This window comes from Oncorhynchus mykiss, chromosome 11, assembly GCF_057628025.1.
Source record: "Oncorhynchus mykiss isolate SJ-2025 chromosome 11, ASM5762802v1, whole genome shotgun sequence".
NCBI classification, from domain to species: Eukaryota; Metazoa; Chordata; class Actinopteri; order Salmoniformes; family Salmonidae; genus Oncorhynchus; species Oncorhynchus mykiss.
Window position 1 is genome coordinate 73612457 of NC_143032.1, and position 21535 is coordinate 73633991.

At 42.3% G+C, this 21535-nt stretch overlaps 1 protein-coding gene across 2 annotated transcripts in view; it reads left to right on the forward strand.

The window, feature by feature from the left end:
- Positions 1-21535, forward strand: part of LOC110535107 (succinyl-CoA:3-ketoacid coenzyme A transferase 1, mitochondrial) — a 95623-nt gene that overhangs the window by 13140 nt on the left and 60948 nt on the right. For both annotated transcript variants that reach the window (XM_036936256.2, XM_090191112.1), the window contains 2 exons: positions 1123-1229; positions 4093-4153. In XM_036936256.2, the coding sequence (XP_036792151.1) occupies positions 1123-1229; positions 4093-4153 (168 nt within the window). The remainder of the gene's footprint in view (positions 1-1122; positions 1230-4092; positions 4154-21535) is intronic.

Below are 21535 nucleotides of genomic sequence, written 5' to 3' on the forward strand. Positions count from 1 at the left end.
AATTTTACCAATGAAAAAATTATCAAAATCGGACTTGTTTGCCATTTCTTTTACCTCATCCCTCTGAACCATACAATTGTTCAATTCCTCATCAATCCATGGGGATTTAAGTTTTTACAGTAATTTTCCCAATGGGCTCATGATTATTAGTAACTGGGATAAGCAATTTCATAAATGTGTCAAGTGCAGCGTCTGGTTGCACCTCATTATACACCACAGACCAACAAATATTATTTACATCAACAACATAGGAAACACTACAAAAACTTCTTGTATGACCTCTTATACACTATATTAGGCCCAGCCTTTGGAACTTTGGATTTCCTAGATATGGCCACTCTATTGTAATCACTACGTCCAATGGATTTGTATACTGCTTTCAAGCAAATTTCTGCAGCATTAGGAGAGATGTGATCAATAAATGTTGATGACTTCATTCCTGTGCTGTTTGTAACTACACTGGTAGGTTGGTTGATAACCTGAACCAGGTTGCAGGCACTAGTTTGAAGCTTTTTCTTGAGTGGGAAGCCTGATGAAAGCCAGTCACTATTTAAATCACAAAGAAAATATACCTCTTTATTGATATCACATACATTATCAAGCATTTCACACATGTTATCTAAATACTGACTGTTTGCACTTGGTGGACTATAGCAGCTTCTCACAAGAATGGGCTTTAGGTGAGGCAGATGAACCTGTAGCCATATTACTTCAACAGTATTTAACATTAGATCCTCTCAAAGCTTGTGCTGGTGCTGAATGTAAACAGCCACACCTCCACCGTTGGCTTTTCTGTAGGTCTTATAACCATGTATTGCTAACACTGTATCATCAAAGGTATTATCTAAGTGAGTTTCAGAGATTGTCAGAATATGAATGTCATCTCGCAAATTATTGATTTAATGAACCTTGTTTCTTAAGCTACATATGTTAACGTGGGATTTTTGATTCTTGACATTCACCACCGTGTGACACAAAGACACACGTCCATCTCTGACTGCTATTATTAACACATGCTGAAATGGCACACCGTTAGCTTTATAACCACACACGACGTGCTGTCATATCCAGCTGTCTTCTGGTCCTGTCTCTTGAATTGCTTGCTATGTCATTGTTCGGCAGGTGCGGGAGTTTAATGGCAGGCATTACATCATGGAGAAGGCCATCACTGGAGACTTTGCTCTGGTCAAGGCCTGGAAGGCTGACAAGGCCGGGAACATCGTCTTCAGGTAGCTACCATTCCATTCACCTGTGTCTGTCAATCTAAAAATGACCTGATATCTGGGCAGCCCACTCCATCCTACTCCTTGAATCCCTGCACAAAGCATAGGGTGCCATTTATTATGACGTCAGGAGCTCATGTACCCCTTAGAATATCTGCTGTCACTAAGACTGTAATGCTGCTGAAGAGACAGGGTGCATCATTACGGCTATTAGCCATGATAATAGTGTTGTGGGAATAAACATTTAACACACATTTACCCAAGTCACTGTGATTTAGATCGCTGCTTTCGCCAGGTCAGGTTGAACCCTTTCTAATCACTCTGTGATGTTACCACAATAAGCAGCAGTCGGGGCCTGCAGGTCACTTGGCTCTGTGCCAGATTGATTGATGGTAGGAGATACAAGCCTTTAAGCTCAGTGACTGAATTAAGATATTGACAATAGACAGCTTAAAGAGATTGAACATTCTCCAGAAAACAAAAAACAAATCAGAATTAGGTCTGACTGAAATTGCCTTTCTTCTTAGTTCGCTTGTCTGTCAGGATGTGAGAAGAACATTCACTCTGTCCACATATGAAAACGGACCCATATTGTTGTTTGTTTTGTTTACAACCTTGCATTCAAACCTGTGAATAATTACACTCCTGTACACTGAAAATGTCCTAGTAAATGCAATTCAATTTGTCACCACAGGGGTGCAGTATTTGCTTTCCAACTAACAATCCCCTTTGACTTCACAGGCAAAGACTGGCAGTGTTGAAACAATGGTTGCTTATTTGAAAAAGAGAACATTGCTCTATGTTAATGCTGTCGCTGTTGTATTGCTCCCTTGTTGCCTGTTGCTTGTAAGTACGCATTTCACTGTAAGGTTTACACCTGTTGTATTCGCAGCATGTGACAAATGCAATTTTATTTGAGATTAATGATTGTGTTAGATTCTAATTATCAGAGAAATAACTCGACGGACACTATGAGAGCTCAAACCAAGTTTATTCATCCAGAGGGTCGAACAGCTGAACCGACCAAAATACATTTTCCAATCGTGGTGGTATATGTACCCCAATTTGGGGTGGAATCTCCTCCTTCTCTCCATACACTACATCTCTGTTGCTAGGCAGGAAATTAAGTGACGCGGGCAATTAACCTTTCCTTCTCCCTTAACGCGACCAACCTGACCTCAACCCCCTTCATCAATAATCCACGTCTCTCTCCCCCTTATCAATGCCTGCCACGTGATCGTTTTCCCTACACTCAGTACATTCCAAGCCATATACCTTCCTCCTACCCTCTAAACCATTGCACCCAATATTTCAGTAGGATACCTGATAATTAACCATATTTCCCATTTTAGAAGTCAGAACCCAGAATCCATCAATTGTGAGCGAGTGTTGGGACAAAACCTGATTTTTGACTTCTACTGATACCAGGTTTAGTATCATGATACCAAAATGATACTCGGTACCGAAATGATACCACAGCAACAAAAAAATGCGTATTAGCTAAAGTCACAGAATAACTATTGAGCTTTATTTTTTTGAACATAATGTTGTTAACTGGTAGAACAAATACAATATATTCTATATTCAAATTCATGTAAAAAATAAAACACCATATCAAATAGCAGAAGAATACCTAAAATGTTCCTTATGCAAAACCATGTCAGAGACTGAGCAGACAAAACTGTTTTTAAAATGTCATTTGATACATATTGGGGTTAATTTGCTCATCTATGGTCATAATATTGGGTCAAATGGCATTCATTAGACCTAGGATTCATTACAGCTAAATAATTTTAATTAAATAAATGAATAGTTTAGTTCCAAAACGACATACAAACACTTTGAAGTGCCTTTCTGAATTGTCTACACTGAGTGTACAAAACATTAGGAACACCATCCTTATATTGAGCTGCACCCCCACTTTTTCCCTCAGAACAGCCTCAATTCGACAGGGCAAGGACTCTACAAGGTGTCAAAAGCATTCCACAGTAATGCAAAAGCATTCTATGTTTCCCACAGTTGTGTCAAGTTGTCTGGATGTCCTTTGGGTGGTGGACCATTCTTGATACACACAGGAAACTGTTGTGTGCAAAATCCATCCCCGTTCAAAGGCACTTACAATTTTTATCTTGCCCATTCACCCTCTAAATGGCGCACATACACAATCCAGGTCTCAAATGTCTCAAGGCTTAAACATCCTTATTTAACCTGTCTTCTCACCTTCGTCTACACTGATTGAAGTGGATTTAACAAGTGACATCAATAAGGGATCATATCTTTCACCTGGTCAGTCTGTCATGGAAAGAGCAGGTGTTCCTAATGTTTTGTACACTCAGTGTATGTTCGTCATTGTTACAATTTTTTCTTTTTTCAAATTTAGTAGAATAATGACAATGTTACAATGCAAATGTCATAAAATAGCTTCTTCATGTTATTTTGGAACTAAGCCTCCCTTGCACTGCACTATTTTGGAACACATTTAGCTTAATTGGTTTTGTTGGGCTGGTCCTCGTCTGCTCTGTAATCAAAGTATTCCCATGGTTGGCTTCTACAGCCAGTTTTATCAACAAGTTGCTGGCGTGGAGGTATGAAGTTTCTGCTTGCTTCTCAAAAGTGGCCTGCGGTGTCAGCTGCAAGCGCTAGTTGGATAGTTTATTACTGCCCCCTTGAGGACATTCAGACAAATTACTAGACAGACTCCATCCTCTAAATCCTTATATGATGTGACACATTTGACAGAAGTACCGAATGTATCAAAAATGATCGTGCTGAAAAGTTTTTCATGTTAGATTATTGATAAAGTACAGAGGTTTTGTATACTGTGCAGCACTATTGTGAGTTAAGGTCGTCTCTCTGTGTGTGTGTCTAGGAAAACAGCTAGGAACTTCAACCAGCCCATGTGCAAGGCGGCCAAAGTCACTATCGTAGAGGTATGTGCCATGTCCCTGCACTCCAGCCCCCTTTCCCCTCCCCTGTCTATGGTACTGCTCTGCTGTCTTAACAGCACAGAGAGAGAGCTAATGTTGTTGCTGTTAATAGTAATACCATTTCTACTACTACTACTACTACTACTACTACTACTACTACTACTATTATTGTTGATGTCTTATTGCTGTTAGTCCCACTACTGTTGTTATAAGTGTATTTTGACAATGTAAGTAATTTAACTGGCCATGTCAATAACGTCTGCTGAATTGAATAGAGAAACAAATAGAGAAAGATTTGTGGTAGACAATGAGAAACCAGTAATATGACTAGTGATACATCATGGAGTGATACAAGTTGGCTCAATCTGCTGGTATTATATCCACTTTTGGGGGTCACAATTTGATGTGGTCCAGTCCAGTGATTACCACATGGTGGCTCTCAGCCAGTCCTTCTGGGGTCGTGGCTTAAGACTGGATTGTCCTTAGAAACATTGCTGGTCACAAGACAATTATTTTAAAAACCATAATTTTTGTAAAAGGAAAAAAAGTAATGAAAGTATTTTGTAAATGTTTTAGTTGAACCTTTATTTAACTAGGAAAGTCAGTTACAGCCTGGAATCGAACCAGGGACTGTAGTGATGCCTCTTGCACTGAGATGCAATGCCTTTGACTACTGCGCCGCTTCGAGAGACCTTAATGGAGGGGGGCACTGTGCAAAAGCGTTTGGGTACTGTTTCTGTTGTCTGGCCTCTCTCTCCATCAGTGTGATGCAGACTGGGTTGGGGCTTTGTGGTGACATTACTGCTCTCTGGGTCATTTATGGCAGCTTGCCCTGAGCACATTGATCATCCTCCAGCCCCAGACTGGCTATAAACTGGCTGTCACCCCCATCACCAAACTTACGATGGCTGACATGAATCGCCAGAGACTCAGCATTTTAGCGTTTTGAGATATATACCCCCCCCCCCCCCCCCCGCCCCCCCCATGCTCTGCTCGGTAGAGATGTAAACCACCAGCCCCCTCCACCCGTCTCTGTGGAGATCTAAACCACCCCCCCACCCTCTGCTCTGTGGAGATATAAACCACTACCCCCTGACCCTCATCTCTGTGGATATATAAACCACCAGCCCACCACCCTCTGCTCTGTGGAGATATAAACCACCACCCCCCATCCTCTGCTCTGTGGAGATATAAACCACTACCCCCCCAACCCTCTGCTCTGTGGAGATATAAACCACCAGCCCCCCACCCTCTGCAGAGATATAAACCACTACCCCCCCCACCTTCTGCTCTGTGGAGATATAAACCACCAGCCCCTCACCCTCTGCTCTGTGGAGATATAAACCACCAGCCCCCCACCCTCTGCGGAGATATAAACCACTACCACCCCCCACCCTCTGCTCTGTGGAGATATAAACCACCATCCTCTGCTCTGTGGAGATATAAACCACGACCCCACCCCTCCAGCCCCCCCCGTTGTCTGTGTGGAGATATAAACCCTCTTAGTCATGAGAAGGAATGGAAAGTCTGACTCAGTAGCTGGGTGCTCAGGCTCTGGGCTGGATTCATGTGCTGGGAGAGAGAAGCGCTTTCCTATATTCCATTAGACACTTTCAATGTACAGTACTTCTCTTTTCAATTAATCCAAGGCAGCCGTTGAGATTTATCACGCTATGTAGTGCAGAGGAGACCTAGCTGGAGAGCTGTCTGTTTTCAATGCAAGAAGTATATTTTATAAGTTAAGGCGGTAAAAGGGGTATCAGCGGGGTCGAAGATGTGAGTCCAGTGTGACTCTGGAACAACAGTCTTTTACAAGGACATTTACATTGGCTTATTCCGCCAGGTACTCAAAGCGCTTTAGGCTACATTATATTGGGGGAAAACTCAATTTATTCTCGACAAATGTGTAGCACCCACTTACTTGGCTTATAGGTATGTTGAAGTTGTTGATGCTGTGTGTGTACGTGCGTGCGTGAGCGAGTGTGTGTTGTGAGTTCTCTTGAGGTCCGTGAATAATAAACCAGTTAAGCGGGAGGAGAGATCCAGGCTGCTGGGGATGTAATTGTTTGTGTGTAATCATAAACTGTCGGCTTCAACCTTTAGGATTCTCAACCATCTGTCTCGAGTGTCTGAATAAAATTTTAATGAATGAATGAATTACATTTTATTTTCGTGTCAAATCGCCAGTTGTCAACCCATCCCTTATGGGATTAATTTAAACAAACAAACATTACATTCATTCACTGTGATAATTCTTCTTCTGGTGTTCTCTGCAGTGCGCATTACTATCAATACATAATAGTATATAAGGTTATGCAAACAACAATTATATCCCTAGAGCAGTACAATATATATATATATATATATATATATATATATATATATATATATATATACACATACATACATACATACATACATACATACATACATACATACATACATACATACATACATACATACATACAGTGCCTTGCGAAAGTATTCGGCCCCCTTGAACTTTGCAACCTTTTGCCACATTTCAGGCTTCAAACATAAAGATATAAAACTGTATTTTTTTGTGAAGAATCAACAACAAGTGGGACACAATCATGAAGTGGAATGACATTTATTGGATATTTCAAACTTTTTTAACAAAAATTGGGCGTGCAAAATTATTCAGCCCCTTTACTTTCAGTGCAGCAAACTCTCTCCAGAAGTTCAGTGAGGATCTCTGAATGATCCAATGTTGACCTAAATGACTAATGATGATAAATACAATCCACCTGTGTGTAATCAAGTCTCCGTATAAATGCACCTGCACTGTGATAGTCTCAGAGGTCCGTCAAAAGCGCAGAGAGCATCATGAAGAACAAGGAACACACCAGGCAGGTCCGAGATACTGTTGTGAAGAAGTTTAAAGCCGGATTTGGATACAAAAATATTTCCCAAGCTTTAAACATCCCAAGGAGCACTGTGCAAGCGATAATATTGAAATGGAAGGAGTATCAGACCACTGCAAATCTACCAAGACCTGGCCGTCCCTCTAAACTTTCAGCTCATACAAGGAGAAGACTGATCAGAGATGCAGCCAAGAGGCCCATGATCACTCTGGATGAACTGCAGAGATCTACAGCTGAGGTGGGAGACTCTGTCCATAGGACAGCAATCAGTCGTATATTGCACAAATCTGGCCTTTATGGAAGAGTGGCAAGAAGAAAGCCATTTCTTAAAGATATCCATAAAAAGTGTCGTTTAAAGTTTGCCACAAGCCACCTGGGAGACACACCAAAAGTGTGAAACTGATAGAAAAACTGATAGAGACATACCCCAAGCGACTTACAGCTGTAATCGCAGCAAAAGGTGGCGCTACAAAGTATTAACTTAAGGGGGCTGAATAATTTTGCACGCCCAATTTTTCAGTTTTTGACTTGTTAAAAAAGTTTGAAATATCCAATAAATGTCGTTCCACTTCATGATTGTGTCCCACTTGTTGTTGATTCTTCACAAAAAATACAGTTTTATATCTTTATGTTTGATGCCTGAAATGTGGCAATAGGTCGCAAAGTTCAAGGGGGCCGAATACTTTCGCAAGGCATGCATGCATACATACATACAGTATCAGTTAAAAGTTTGGCCACACATTACTTATTCAAGGGTTTTTCTTTATTTTTACTATTTTCTACATTGTAGAATAATAGTGAAGATGTCAAAACTATGAAATAACATATGGAATCATGTAGTAATAAAAAAAGTGTTAAACATATCAAAATATATTTTATATTCGAGATTCTTCAAAGTAGCCACCCTTTGCCTTGATGACAGCTTTGCACACGCTTGGCATTCTCTCAACCAGCTTCACCTGGAATGCTTTTCCAACAGTTTTGAAGGAGTTCCCACATATGCAGAGCACTTGTAGGCTGCTTTTCCTTCACTCTGCGGTCCAACTCAAACAGCTACTCTCGACCCTGGTGTTTGACCCCCATGGTGCGGCAGGTATTTAGCTGCTGCAGTGAGCTTTTTATGATTGCTCACTCACTCACTCACTCACTCACTCACTCAGAAAGTGCTGAACAAATAGTCCAACAACTTGATGGATGAAGTGGTTTATTTGGACTGCAAACTGATAGTAAAGTGTGGTCTGTGCAATCATTTTTCATAGTCTAATGAGTCAAGCTTGATGGCAACTGTTGTTCAGGGGGCTTGGTCATCAAGCTTGGTTGTAAAACATTATTGCACATGACATATTTTATGGAGTACAGACCAAGTGGTCTAAATTCATAACAAATCAACCACCTAAATGGTATTGATGTCATGTTTTTTACTAACTAGTGTAATTTGACACAGAACAACAGTGGGAAGGAAATTGAAAAGAGGGAAGGAAATTGAAAAGAGGGAAGGAAATGAAAACAAGGTCAGTAAAAAGAATGACATTGTTTTTAAAAGGGAGGGATATATTTTAGGTAGCCTAAATAAATGATACTTTAGGTACCCTATTTTCCCGTCTACTTAACACACTTCCCAAACATCCTTTGAAGTCAGATTATGAACAGATGCTGAAAAGAGCAGAGTTCGAAAAAATTGCATCCATCTTCTTAATTAATCGCCTTAGAACATCAAGCACGGCATTTTTCTCGATGCCCAGGTAGGCTACACAAAATAAACTTTCAATTTCAGCAGGAAGCTAATCTTTGACGTATTTTGTTGTTGCCTCCTTTTCATTTCCTTTCAAACAGCTGTCTGCATAACACATGTTTTTATCCCCCTATTGTCTAAATTGCAGTGAAGCCAACTGCAGACATAACCAACAGCATTCTAAGATGTGATGGGAGTAGCTCTTCTAATCTTAAATGTCTTCCTCACACAAACCCATAGTTATCAAACACTTACTCCGCTGAGAGAATCACCAGCAGAGTTCTTGAACACTCTAGAATACTCTTGCACACATAGCCATAGAATAAGTGGAAGTGATATTCCCATTCATAGCAAATCCTGCATCTGGGTGCACCCTATAAGGATTTGTCATTCGAATATGTCTATGGGATTTCGACTCTCTTGTCTCTTTAGAAGGCAACACAACCATGCTCTGTCATAATGTTTGCATTAACAGTCACACTATCACTTTTTGGGTCAGCAAGAGCTGAGAATCCTTAGATGCACAATTTAATTATTTTATTTTTTATTTAAATAGGCCATACAGGCAAAAATAATTACAATTTAGCCTTAACACGTTCGCCCTGTGTTAATTTTGTGACCTGAAAACAGACATGTCCTCATTTACCTCTTTTCATGGCAACTTCTTTTCATGGCACCAATGCACATGAACATTATCTATGAAATGTATGCAATATTGTATTGATATAATCATTAAGCCACTTTTATCTCTGATAGTGAAACAATTACGATCTCACTGAAGATAAGTGAATCTTTGATGGCAGAGCAAGTTCAGAATTTCCATCTGTGATGTTGTGGGTATTGATCCTGACGGTGATGATGTGGGTATTGATCCTGGCGGTGATGATGTGGGTGTTGATCCTGACGGCGATGATGTGGGTATTGATCCTGGAGGTGATGTTGTGGGTGTTGATCCTGGCAGTGAGGATGTGGGTGTTGATCCTGGCGGTGATGATGTGGGTGTTGATCCTGGCGGTGATGATGTGGGTGTTGATCCTGGCGGTGATGATGTGGGTATTGATCCTGGCGGTGATGATGTGGGTGTTGATCCTGGCGGTGATGATGTGGGTGTTGATCCTGGCGGTGATGATGTGGGTGTTGATCCTGGAGGTGATGAAGTGGGTGTTGATCCTGGCAGTGAGGATGTGGGTGTTGATCCTGGCGGTGATGATGTGGGTGTTGATCCTGGCGGTGATGATGTGGGTGATGATGTGGGTGTTGATCCTGGAGGTGATGATGTGGGTGTTGATCCTGGAGGTGATGATGTGGGTGTTGATCTGTTGGTTTTCTGCTGCATGGGGCCCGAGTTTAGCAGTGACAGGGAATAGGTTAGGTAATGGTGTATGCCTTCTGTCCAGTCTGACTCAGACCCAGAGGGATTGACAGCAGACAGACAGGTGGGCCTAAGTGGAGGACCCTCTCTACATTCACCCTTGTACCTCCAGTCTCAAGGTCTAAGGTGTCTGTGTGTCTCTCTGAGTCTCTCTGTCTGCGTGCACGCATAGATTTGTCTGGTTTTAAATTAAGTACCTCTATGCAGTGTATAGCATAACTGGACAAATAGTGTGAAGGTCATACTGAAGACATTGACATCTGTGGAGAGAATGTTGAGAGTTATTTATTGATAAGTATTTGTATAGAACATATTTAGGTATTGAGATGGACAGGGGAAGGATTGCAGCAAATGTTCTTTAATTGCAGAAACAAAGTGAAAAGCGAGCTGAATTCTAAAGTATTTTAGAAGCGGCAGTTGGTTTTCTACAGCAGCATAGTATGTCAAGGTGCTGTTGATATATTGGACAGGGATGCTGAGTAGAAATATATTATAATATCATATAATGTGTACATGAGTATACAACTGTTTAGTTTCATTGTGAATAAAACACCAAACACGTACTCTACAGGAGCACGATACTGCCATGTATGACATAGTAGTTGACAATGACATTCATCACAACGATGGTCAGAGTAGTTGACTAAAACACATACAAGATCCGAGACCAGGATATGAAACTATGTCTGGTCATCTTCTGGCCTTATCCCTTTAGTTAGGGCTGTACAGAGTTCGGTTGGTGGCAATTCCCCGTTAACGGAATTACTACTTGACTCCGTTTTTTCAATTTCAAATGCATGCCAACAAAAATAATACATTTCCAGGTAGATTTAAGTCAAAACTGTAACTCGGCCACTCAGGAACATTGAAAAACTGCTTGACTGAGGGACCTTAGAATTATTTCTATGTGTGGGGTACAGAGATGAGGTAATCATTCAACAATCTTGCTAAATACTATTATTGCACACAGAGTGAGTCCATGGAACTCATGTGACATGTTAAGCACATGTTTACTCCTGAACTTATCTAGGCTTCTCATAACAAAGGGCTTGAATACTTATTGACTCAAAACATTTTAGCTTTTCATTTTTTATTAATATGTAAAACTTTTAAAAACAATTCCACTTTGATATTCTGGAATATTTTGTGTAGTTGGACAGTTACGATCTCATTTCAATCCATTTATAATTCAGGCTGTAACACAACAAACTGTTGAAAAAAGTCTAGGGGTTTGAATACTTTCTGAAGGCATTGTACATCTATGATAGGTTCAGATTTGGTCCGGTCCGTCTGTGGATGTTACCGTCAAGGCCAGGGTGGACTGTTGGTCGGTGCTCAGTGGGTGAGGATGCTATTTACAGTAAATGGAAAGAGAGGTGGCTCATGCGTGTAGGAGTCAGTAAGTGCTGGGAGAGGTGACATTATCTGAATAGTGAGAAATAGAGAGGGAGAGAGGGGAGGGGTTGTCCAGACGGACTGTTTTAACACTCTTGGTTTGACCACCAGACATCAGAAAGAGAAATAAAACAGTTATGAGCTAATCAGGGAGGACAGTATCAGGTGACCCAACTGTGGTTTGTGACTATTATGATTTCCCATTGTATTCAATTCAGTTGCAGTAATTCCATTACAGTTTTTGGATCATTCTGTTAACAATTCGGTAACAGTATTGTGAGTTTTACCTGGTGCAGGTCTACAATTTTGATTCTGGTGTCCTTTGACAGCTCTTTGGTCTTGGCCAAAATTGATATCAGTAAAATCATTAAAACTAATTGGTATAACTAATTGGACTTGCATTATCCTCCCTCCTCATGAGAGAGAAAGAAAATAGAAAATATCTTACAGAAGGTATTCAATTTCTCAAAATAAATGTACGTTTTGATATTAGTTAGCAGGGGTCTTTACGTCAACATGATTGTGTTTTTATGTATTTGTAATACCTTTTAAGACTTTCTGGTAGAAGTTTTCTAAGACACATTTTTTCCATCTGTTTTCTAGAAATCAAAGCTTTTAAATATGGCAATTTTTTTTTTAAATGGAGAATGGTTGAAAAATGTATATATTGCTTAATTTACCCAAAATATAGACTCTTACATGCTGACCAGACCTCTGTTGATTTTGTCCACCCAAACCAGATGCGACCAGGAGCCTCAAGTTGAAATATCAAAACAAACTCTCAACTAACTATATTAATTTGGGGACAGGTTGAAAAGCATTAACAATTTATGGCAATTTAGCCATCTTGCTGTTGCCAGCTAATTTGTCCTGGAATATAAACATTGGGTTGTTATTTTACCCTGAAATGCACAAGGTCCTCTACTCCGACAATTAATCCACAGATAAAAGGGTAAACCGAGTTAGTTTCTAGTAATCTCTCCTCCTTCAGGCTTCTTCTTTTTTGGACTTCATATGGAGGTTGGCAACCAACTTTAAGGTGCATTACCACCACCAACTGGACTCGAGTGTGGATCTCAGTTCATCCACGTGGGTATATGCTCCTAAAAATGAATGAGGAGATGGGAGAGGTGGGACTTGTAGCGCATCAAGCGTCACAAATAGGACCAAGTTCTATTCTATAAGATGCACAAGCGGTGCGGGTGCAATGATTGAATAAAATGTATGTGTCAGCATGTTAGCTTTCATTTGACACCAAATTTGATATGTTCCTATGAACTTCATGCTGGTGCTCATGGGACCTTTCAGATAGAAATGCCCTTGGGTACAAAGCTGTAGTGTTTACTTACAGACAATTCCTCCCAAATCCTTAGTTCAACTCTGGGATTTTGACACTGGCAAGAGTCTACACTATACATAGAGGTCAAGTTCCTACACTGGATGGTTGGTCGTGGTTGTGATGTGCAGAGAATAAAATGAGTTATTTTCCCAGCATGGCTGAGTGGTTTCTGACAATGTTGTTGAAGATGTAGCCTACCACCGTGCTCCTCACTTATCCTGTCACACTTCAATGAAAGTTCCCAGATCAGTCCTGTTCTCAACTCTACATCAGATACAGGCTACTGTGCTATAGTCAACTGATCTTGACTTGACCCTCAGTCTTCCAAACGTGAAGTAGAACTGGCTAATGGTTTTCCTGGTAAAAAAAGACAACTCAATGATATAGAATAGCATTTTGGCAGTCTGCCCTGTTTGCTGGCCAACGACACTCTGCTCGGCTCCATTTTGGAATGTTCTGTAGCACCCATCTCTCGGTCTGTTATCCCCTTATCACAGATACAATCATGTCTAATGCATTTTAGGATGTGATGTACCGCACAGGGTGTTCAATCAAAGCTGTCTTTTCGCATTATCACAACCCCTCCCCTCTTCTTTGAGTGTGTGTGAGCATGCGTCTGTGTGCCTTTTTTCATGTCAGCTTGGGGTGTATTTGGATATTGACAGCATCCATCCTCCAAGGTGTTATCTCCCTCACATTGTCTGTCCATCTGGTCCTAGACACCGCTCTCTGTGGGCTTCATGATAGAAGACTGTGGCGTGGGGATTGAAAGGACTCCCATTACTCTGCCAAAAGCTCCACAGGTTGACAAGGGAGAGAGGAGATGTTGGACGCTAACAAAGAGGAGCTCTTAGATGTAGTTTCTCTATTGAGCTTTGAGTGCGGACTTGAAGCCTATTCAGCTAATTGTTAGATTTAATTGATTTTCCTACTGTAAGTGTAGAAGAGACACACCGACTTGCTTCGGGAATGTTGTGGATTATTTTTCATGGCCATCTTCACAGTCTTCTGTGCATGGATGAATAGAGTGTGTCTGTGTAAGACTCACAGCTTTACTCTAACACCATTGTGGGTAGTGTGAATGACAGAGCAGAGACTTGTAAAGCTGTTCAACTTCATAAAACCCAGGACATATTCATCACTTTCCAATATCCCCCCTTTTATATAGAGTAGGCTTTCATTTCACTGCTACCAAACTTCTATATTATTTACATTGAGAGCACACTGGTAGCTAAGATAACATTCATATTGAGAACCTGTACCCTGCTCCTTTTAGGGGGAGTGGGACAGCAAAGTTAGCCAAGAGCTGAAGAGAAAGCTCACCTTGGGGTGACTTCACACCTCTCTCTTTCCCTTGGTACATCTTCTCCATAGTAATCGGAGGTAAATCTAGGCCGTGGTTCAGACCTAGGGCCCTGAGCTTAATGATGAGCTTGGAGGGTACAATGGTGTTGAAGACTGAGCTATAGTCAATGAACAGTATTCTGACATGGGTAATCTGCTTGTCCAGATGGGACAGGGCAGTGTGCAGTGCGAGGGCGATTGCATCGTCTGTGCATCTATTGTGGCGGTAAGCAAATTGAAGTGGGTCTAGGGTGTAAGGTGGAGGTGATATGACGCTTAACTAGCCTCTCAAAGCACTTCATGGTGACAGAAGTGAGTTCTACGATGCGATAGTCATTTAGTTCAGTTACCTTCTGCTTTCTTGGGTACAGGAACAATGGTGGACATCTTGAAACAAGTGGGGACAGCAGGCTGGGATAGGGAGAAATTGAATATGTTCGTACACACTCCAGCTAGCTGCTCTGCGCATGCTCTGAGGACGCAGCTAGGGTTGCTGTCTGGGCAGCTTAAATGTCTTACTCATGTTGGCCACGGAGAACGAGAGCCCACAGTCTTTTGGTGTGGGCGCATCGGTGGCACTGTCTTAACCTCGAAATGGGCGAAGAAGTTGCTTAGCTTGTCTGGGTGCAAGGCGTCGGTGTCTGCGATGTGGCTCGTTTTCTCTTTGTAATCCCTGATTGTCTGTACACCCTGCCGCATACGTCTTGCCTGAGCTGTTGAATTGCGACTCCACTTTGTCTCTGTACTGACATTTTGCTTGTTTAATTGCCTTACAGAGGGAATAACTACACTGTTTGTATTCAACCATATTCCTAGTCACCCCTGCCATGGTTAATTGCGGTGGTTCTCGCTTTCAGGTGTGCGCAAATGCTGCCATCTATCCACAGTTTCTGGTTTGGGTAGGTTTTAATAGTCATCGTGTGAACAGTGTTCCCGATACACTTCCTGATGAACTCAGTCACTGTGTCCACATAAACATCAATGTTATACTCTGAGGCTACCTGGAACATATCCCAGTCTGGTGATCAAAATGATCTTGAAGCATGGATTCCCATTGGTCAGACCAGCATTGAATAAACCTTAGCACGGGTACTTCCTGTTTGAGTTTCTGCCTATAGGAAGGGAGGAGCAGAATGGAGTTTTGTTTTGATTTGCTGATGGGAGGAAGACCTTGTAGGCGTCTCAATAAGGCGAGTTGCAGTGATAGATTGTTTTTCCTAAGCGAGTACTACAGTCAATGTGTTGATAGAACTTCGGTAGGGTTTTCCTCAAATTTGCTTTATTGAAATCCCCAGCTACAATAAATCCTGCCTCAGGATATGTGGTTTCCAGTTTGCATAAAGGTCAGTGTTCCTTGAGGGCCGTCGTGGTATCGGCTTGAGGGGGAATATACACGAGAATTCTCTTGTGAGGTAATACGGTCTGCATTTGATTGTGAGGTATTCTAGGTCGGGTGAACAAAAGGATTTGAGTTTCTGTATGTTATCACAGTCACACCATGAGTAGTTAATCATGAAACATACACTCCCACATTATTTCTTCCCGGAGAGTTCTTTATTCCTGTCTGCACGATGAACCCAGCTGGATGTATGGACAGGGACAGCATATCCCGAGAGAGCCATGTTTCTGTGAAACAGAGTCTGTCTACTTTATAAACAGAGCTCGTCTACTTTATTGTTCAGAGACTGAACATTAGCGAGTAATATACTCTGAAGCAGTGGATGGTGTGGCCGCCTCCTGAGTCGGACTAGAAGTCTTCACCTAATACCTTTTCTCCGTCGACAGCGTTTTGGAGCACCCTCTGGGATAAGTTCAATTGATCGTGGGGGTGCGAACACCCACTCTGATACCGCCACTCTGATACCGCCACTCTGATATCCAAACGTTTTTTCTGGATGTATGTAATAACGCACAAAAACAAAATACTGCAAAGTTGCTTAGGAGCTAGAAGCAGAGCTGCCATGTCTGTCTGCGCCATCTTACTTTCCGACCCAGAGTTACCTCTTCTGCAGAGGATATGTTTGTTAGAGTTACCAGCCTCAGAAATGGACAATTAACTGCACTTCAGTTTCTACCACAGAGTTCAAGTAACAGACACATCACAACATCAGCTATTCAGAGGACACTGTGTGAATCAGGCCTTCATGGTCTAATTGCTGCAAAGAAACCACTACTAAAGTACACCAATAAGAAAAAGAGACTTGTTTGGGCCAAGAAAGACACAGAGTAGGTGAACGCATGATCTCCGCATGCGGACTTCCCACTGTGAAGCATGGAGGAGGAGGAGGTGTGATGGTGTGGGGGTTCTTTGCTGGTGACACTGTTTGTGATTTATTTCGAATTCAAGGCACACTTAACCAGCATGGCTACCACAGCATTCTGCAGTGATACGCCATCCCGTTTGGTTTGCGCGTAGTAAAACACACCTCCAGATTATGTTAAGGCCTATTTGACCAATAAGGAGAGTGATGGAGTGCTGCATCAGATGACCTGGCCTCCACAATCACCTGACCGTAACCCAATTGAGATGGTTTGGGATGAGTTGGACCCCAGAGTGAAGGAAAAGCAGCCAACAAGTGCTCAGCATATGTGGGAACTCCTTCAAGACTTTTTGAAAAACATTCCAAGTGAAGCTGGTTGAGAGAAAGCCAAGAGTGTGCAAAGCTGTCATCAAGGCAAAGGTTGGCTACTTTGAAGAATCTCAAATATAAAATCTATTTTGATTTGTTTAACACTTTTTATTGGTTACTAGATGATTCCAAATGTGTTATTTCATAGTTTTGTTGTCTTCACGATTATTCTACAATGTGAAAAATAGTCAAAATAAAGAAACTTTTGAATGAGTGTGTCCAAGCTTTTGTGTGTGTGTGTGTGTGTGTGTGTGTGTGTGTGTGTGTGTGTGTGTGTGTGTGTGTGTGTGTGTGTGTGTGTGTGTGTGTGTGTGTGTGTGTGTGTGTGTGTGTAAAAATCGATAATGTCCATGTGAATGTTTTAAAATGTATGTAAATTGTTAAGTATTTTTGTCTGTAATGTCTTTTTCGTTGTGTCGTACTGCAGGAAGACTAGGTCAGCATTGGCGTCAGCTAATGGGGATCCCCCAAAAATATGTCCAGCCCTTATATTTATCCTCACTGGTGTTTTACTATTTTATTTTACGGATAACCAGGGCTACAAGTAGAACACAAAACTATTTGACATAAACAGATGCATTAGTGAGTTTTTTATTGGCAAATGTCAATAAATAAAAAAAAGTTTGCCAAAACAAAAACCTGATCAAAATGAATGTATATGAAGCTGTAAGTACAGAAATGGTTTGCTCAGCGGGAAATTAATATCCAACTAGTCAGTGACAACTGTTTGAAGTTTAGAGTTTGTGAAAAGCAACTATGTGAGGTTATTACAGTATTATAGACACTATGTCCTTGTGTTTCCTATGATCTTCTGTGTAGAAGAACCTCTCACCTTCTAACAACTCTTGTGTAGCTTGTGAGTGTTGTGGAGTCTCAGCTTTTCGTCAATAGCTTTTAATAGTTTGTAGCTCAAACTATTCTGACTCCACAGAAGTTGTTGTAAAAAGACCCCGTCCCAGACCCCTTCGGGATCCACCCTTGTTCTCACGAACACCGCTCTAGCTCAGCCCCCCGTTAATCACAGACTAATGGTTGGTACCAATAGATGCAGAATAAATCCAATCCCAGACTAATTCAGTGGTACAACCAAGAAGTCTGTAGCTCAAACACACAATGTTTAAAAGGGGTTAGAAGTCCAGATTTGAATTAAAAACCGGTTTGTTAAAATTAGACCAGAGGTAATTGAGTTCATTACTGTCACAGAGTCAGGCCTTATGGGCTGGTGTTGTGTTGGTTTCTGCAGCCCACCCCTATTTGTGCCTACTTCCTTATTTCACTTCCCAGTGCACCAACTAAGACAACACAACACGCCAGCCAACCATGACATTTCCTCTCTCTCTCTCTCACACACACACACACAGACACACACACACACACAGACACAGTGGGAGATGGCTATAAATAAGTTGCATAATGAGAGTGTGGTGTCACTGTCCTCATGCTCCGTCGCCTGCAGCCAGACTGTCCCCAACTTCCCCTAGCCGACACGCCTCAACACACACACACACACACACACACACACACACACACACACACACACAAACACAAACTAGGGAAAGCTGAGCCAAAGCTCAAGGAGAAATGAATGCCCTTCATGTCTGCTGATCAGAGCAATGTGTCTGATCTTCACTCAAACACTGTTAACACACACAGTCGAAGGTGGGTCAGGGCTGGGTCACAACCGTTCATTCACATCACTGGATCTTTCACAGGGCCAGATCAACAGGTTAATGTGCGTGTCAAATCAAATCAAAGGTTATTCGTCATGTACACAGGTTACAGCAGGTATAAATGCTGCAGTCAAATGCTTACTTACAAGCTCCCTCAACAGTGCAGTACACAAATCAATCAAATAAACAAGTAGTATGCATAGTAATGAAACTGGTATGTACACAATAGGATATACAGTATAAATGATATGTATAATGTGGATAGTGTCTTGGTCACGCAGTTGAGTAAATAGTCTATAAATAGAACAGCAGAGTTGACTGTGTGTGTATGTGTGATTCTGTGTGTGTATGTGTGATTCTGTGTGTGTATGTGTGATTCTGTGTGTGCATTGATATAGTGGTGTGTAAACTCTGATCGTCAGTCACAGTGAAAAAAGGTACGCTCCCTTTCCTTGCAATACTTTTTCCTCAAAAAAGTGTGTGAAGTGCGTTGACTTGCGTTTACCCTCCACTGCACCACTGTGTGTTGTGTGAGTTTGTGGGTAAGGGGTGGATGAACATGCGTCTCCTGTACTTCTGGTTTATGCATTTCCATTGATCAGATCAGCGAGCTGTGCCATGACGTTTTGATCTAATAATACGTCTGTGTCTGAAGGTGGTGAATATGGGGATAGATTGCCACAACACAGACAAGGGCAGGGCACAAGAACACACACAGTGTTTCATAACGGTGGCTGGCCATCCGTTTGAGATTAATAAACCCTGACAGGGCTCAGAGCCCTAAAAAAGAACAAACTGACAAGAATAAGGTGCATGTGTCCCTGGGGCCTTTAATTCCCGGTGTCTCCCTGCCAGCACACTTCAAGCCTCTCTCCGCTCTCATTGATGTGAAAATGCTACTACATACAGGGGAATATCAATGTGCGTTTGTGCAGTGTGTGTGTGTGTGTTACACTGGCACGTATGAATGTGCGCTATGTGCCACGCCTGTGTGTTTGTCCTGCTGCCACCTCACACGCATGCACAGATCAAAGCCACACTGGGCCCTTCATACACACAGAATATTTAAATATGTTGAGTTTGTATATTGTCTGGGCCTGGGTTAGTTTGTTTATTGTGTGGGCCTGGGCCTGGGTTAGTTTGTTTATTGTGTGGGCCTGGCCTGGGTTAGTTTGTTCATTGTGTTGGCCTGGGCCTGGGTTAGTTTGTTCATTGTGTTGGCCTGGGCCTGGGTTAGTTTGTTCCTTGTGTTGGCCTAAGCCTGGGTTAGTTTGTTCATTGTGTTGGCCTTTGCCTGGGTTAGTTTGTTTATTTATTGGCCTGGGTTAGTTTGTTCATTGTGCTGGCCTGGGTTAGTTTGTTCATTGTGCTGGTCTGGGTTAGTTTGTTCATTGTGCTGGTCTGGGTTAGTTTGTTCATTGTGCTGGTCTGGGTTAGTTTGTTCATTGTGCTGGCCTGGGCCTGGGTTAGTTTGTTCATTGTGCTGGCCTGGGTCCAGGTTAGTTTGTTAATTGTGCTGGCCTGGGCCTGGGTTAGTTTGTTTATTGTGCTGGCCTGGCCTGGGTTAGTTTGTTCATTGTGTTGGCCCGGGTCCAGGTTAGTTTGTTAATTGTGCTGGCCTGGGCCTGGGTTAGTTTGTTTATTGTGCTGGCCTGGCCTGGGTTAGTTTGTTCATTGTGTTGGCCCGGGCCCAGGTTAGTTTGTTTATTGTGCTGGCCTGGGTCCAGGTTAGTTTGTTAATTGTGCTAGCCTGGGTCCAGGTTAGTTTAATTGTGCTGGCCTGGGTCCAGGTTAGTTTGTTTATTGTGCTGGCCTGGGTCCAGGTTAGTTTGTTTATTGTGCTGGCCTGGGCCCAGGTTAGTTTGTTTATTGTGTTGGCCTGGGTCCAGGTTAGTTTGTTTATTGTGCTGGCCTGGGTCCAGGTTAGTTTGTTTATTGTGCTGGCCTGGGTCCAGGTTAGTTTGTTTATTGTGCTGGCCCGGGTTAGTTTGTTTATTGTGCTGGCCCGGGTTAGTTTGTTTATTGTGCTGGCCTGGGTCCAGGTTAGTTTGTTTATTGTGCTGGCCTGGGCCCAGGTTAGTTTGTTTATTGTGCTGGCCTGGGCCCAGGTTTAGTTTGTTTATTTTGCTGGTCCAGGTTAGTTTGTTAATTGTGCTGGCCTGGGTCCAGGTTAGTTTGTTAATTGTGCTGGCCTGGTTCCAGGTTAGTTTGTTTATTGTGCTGGCCTGGGTCCAGGTTAGTTTGTTTATTGTGCTGGCCTGGGTCCAGGTTAGTTTGTTTATTGTGCTGGCCCAGGTTAGTTTGTTTATTGTGCTGGCCTGGGTTAGTTTGTTCATTGTGCTGGTCTGGGTTAGTTTGTTCATTGTGCTGGTCTGGGTTAGTTTGTTTATTGTGCTGGCCCGGGCCCAGGTTAGTTTGTTTATTGTGCTGGTCCAGGTTAGTTTGTTTATTGTGCTGGCCCAGGTTAGTTTGTTTATTGTGCTGGCCTGGGCCCAGGTTAGTTTGTTTATTGTGCTGGCCTGGGTTAGTTTGTTCATTGTGCTGGTCTGGGTTAGTTTGTTCATTGTGCTGGTCTGGGTTAGTTTGTTTATTGTGCTGGCCCGGGCCCAGGTTTAGTTTGTTTATTGTGCTGGCCCGGGCCCAGGTTTAGTTTGTTTATTGTGCTGGCCCGGGCCCAGGTTAGTTTGTTTATTGTGCTGGCCCGGGTTAGTTTGTTTATTGTGCTGGCCCGGGTTAGTTTGTTTATTGTGCTGGCCCGGGTTAGTTTGTTTATTGTGCTGGCCTGGGTCCAGGTTAGTTTGTTTATTGTGCTGGCCCGGGTTAGTTTGTTTATTGTGCTGGCCTGGGTCCAGGTTAGTTTGTTTATTGTGCTGGCCTGGGTCCAGGTTAGTTTGTTTATTGTGCTGGCCTGGGTCCAGGTTAGTTTGTTTATTGTGCTGGCCTGGGTCCAGGTTAGTTTGTTTATTGTGCTGGCCCGGGCCCAGGTTAGTTTGTTTATTGTGCTGGCCCAGGCCTGGGTTA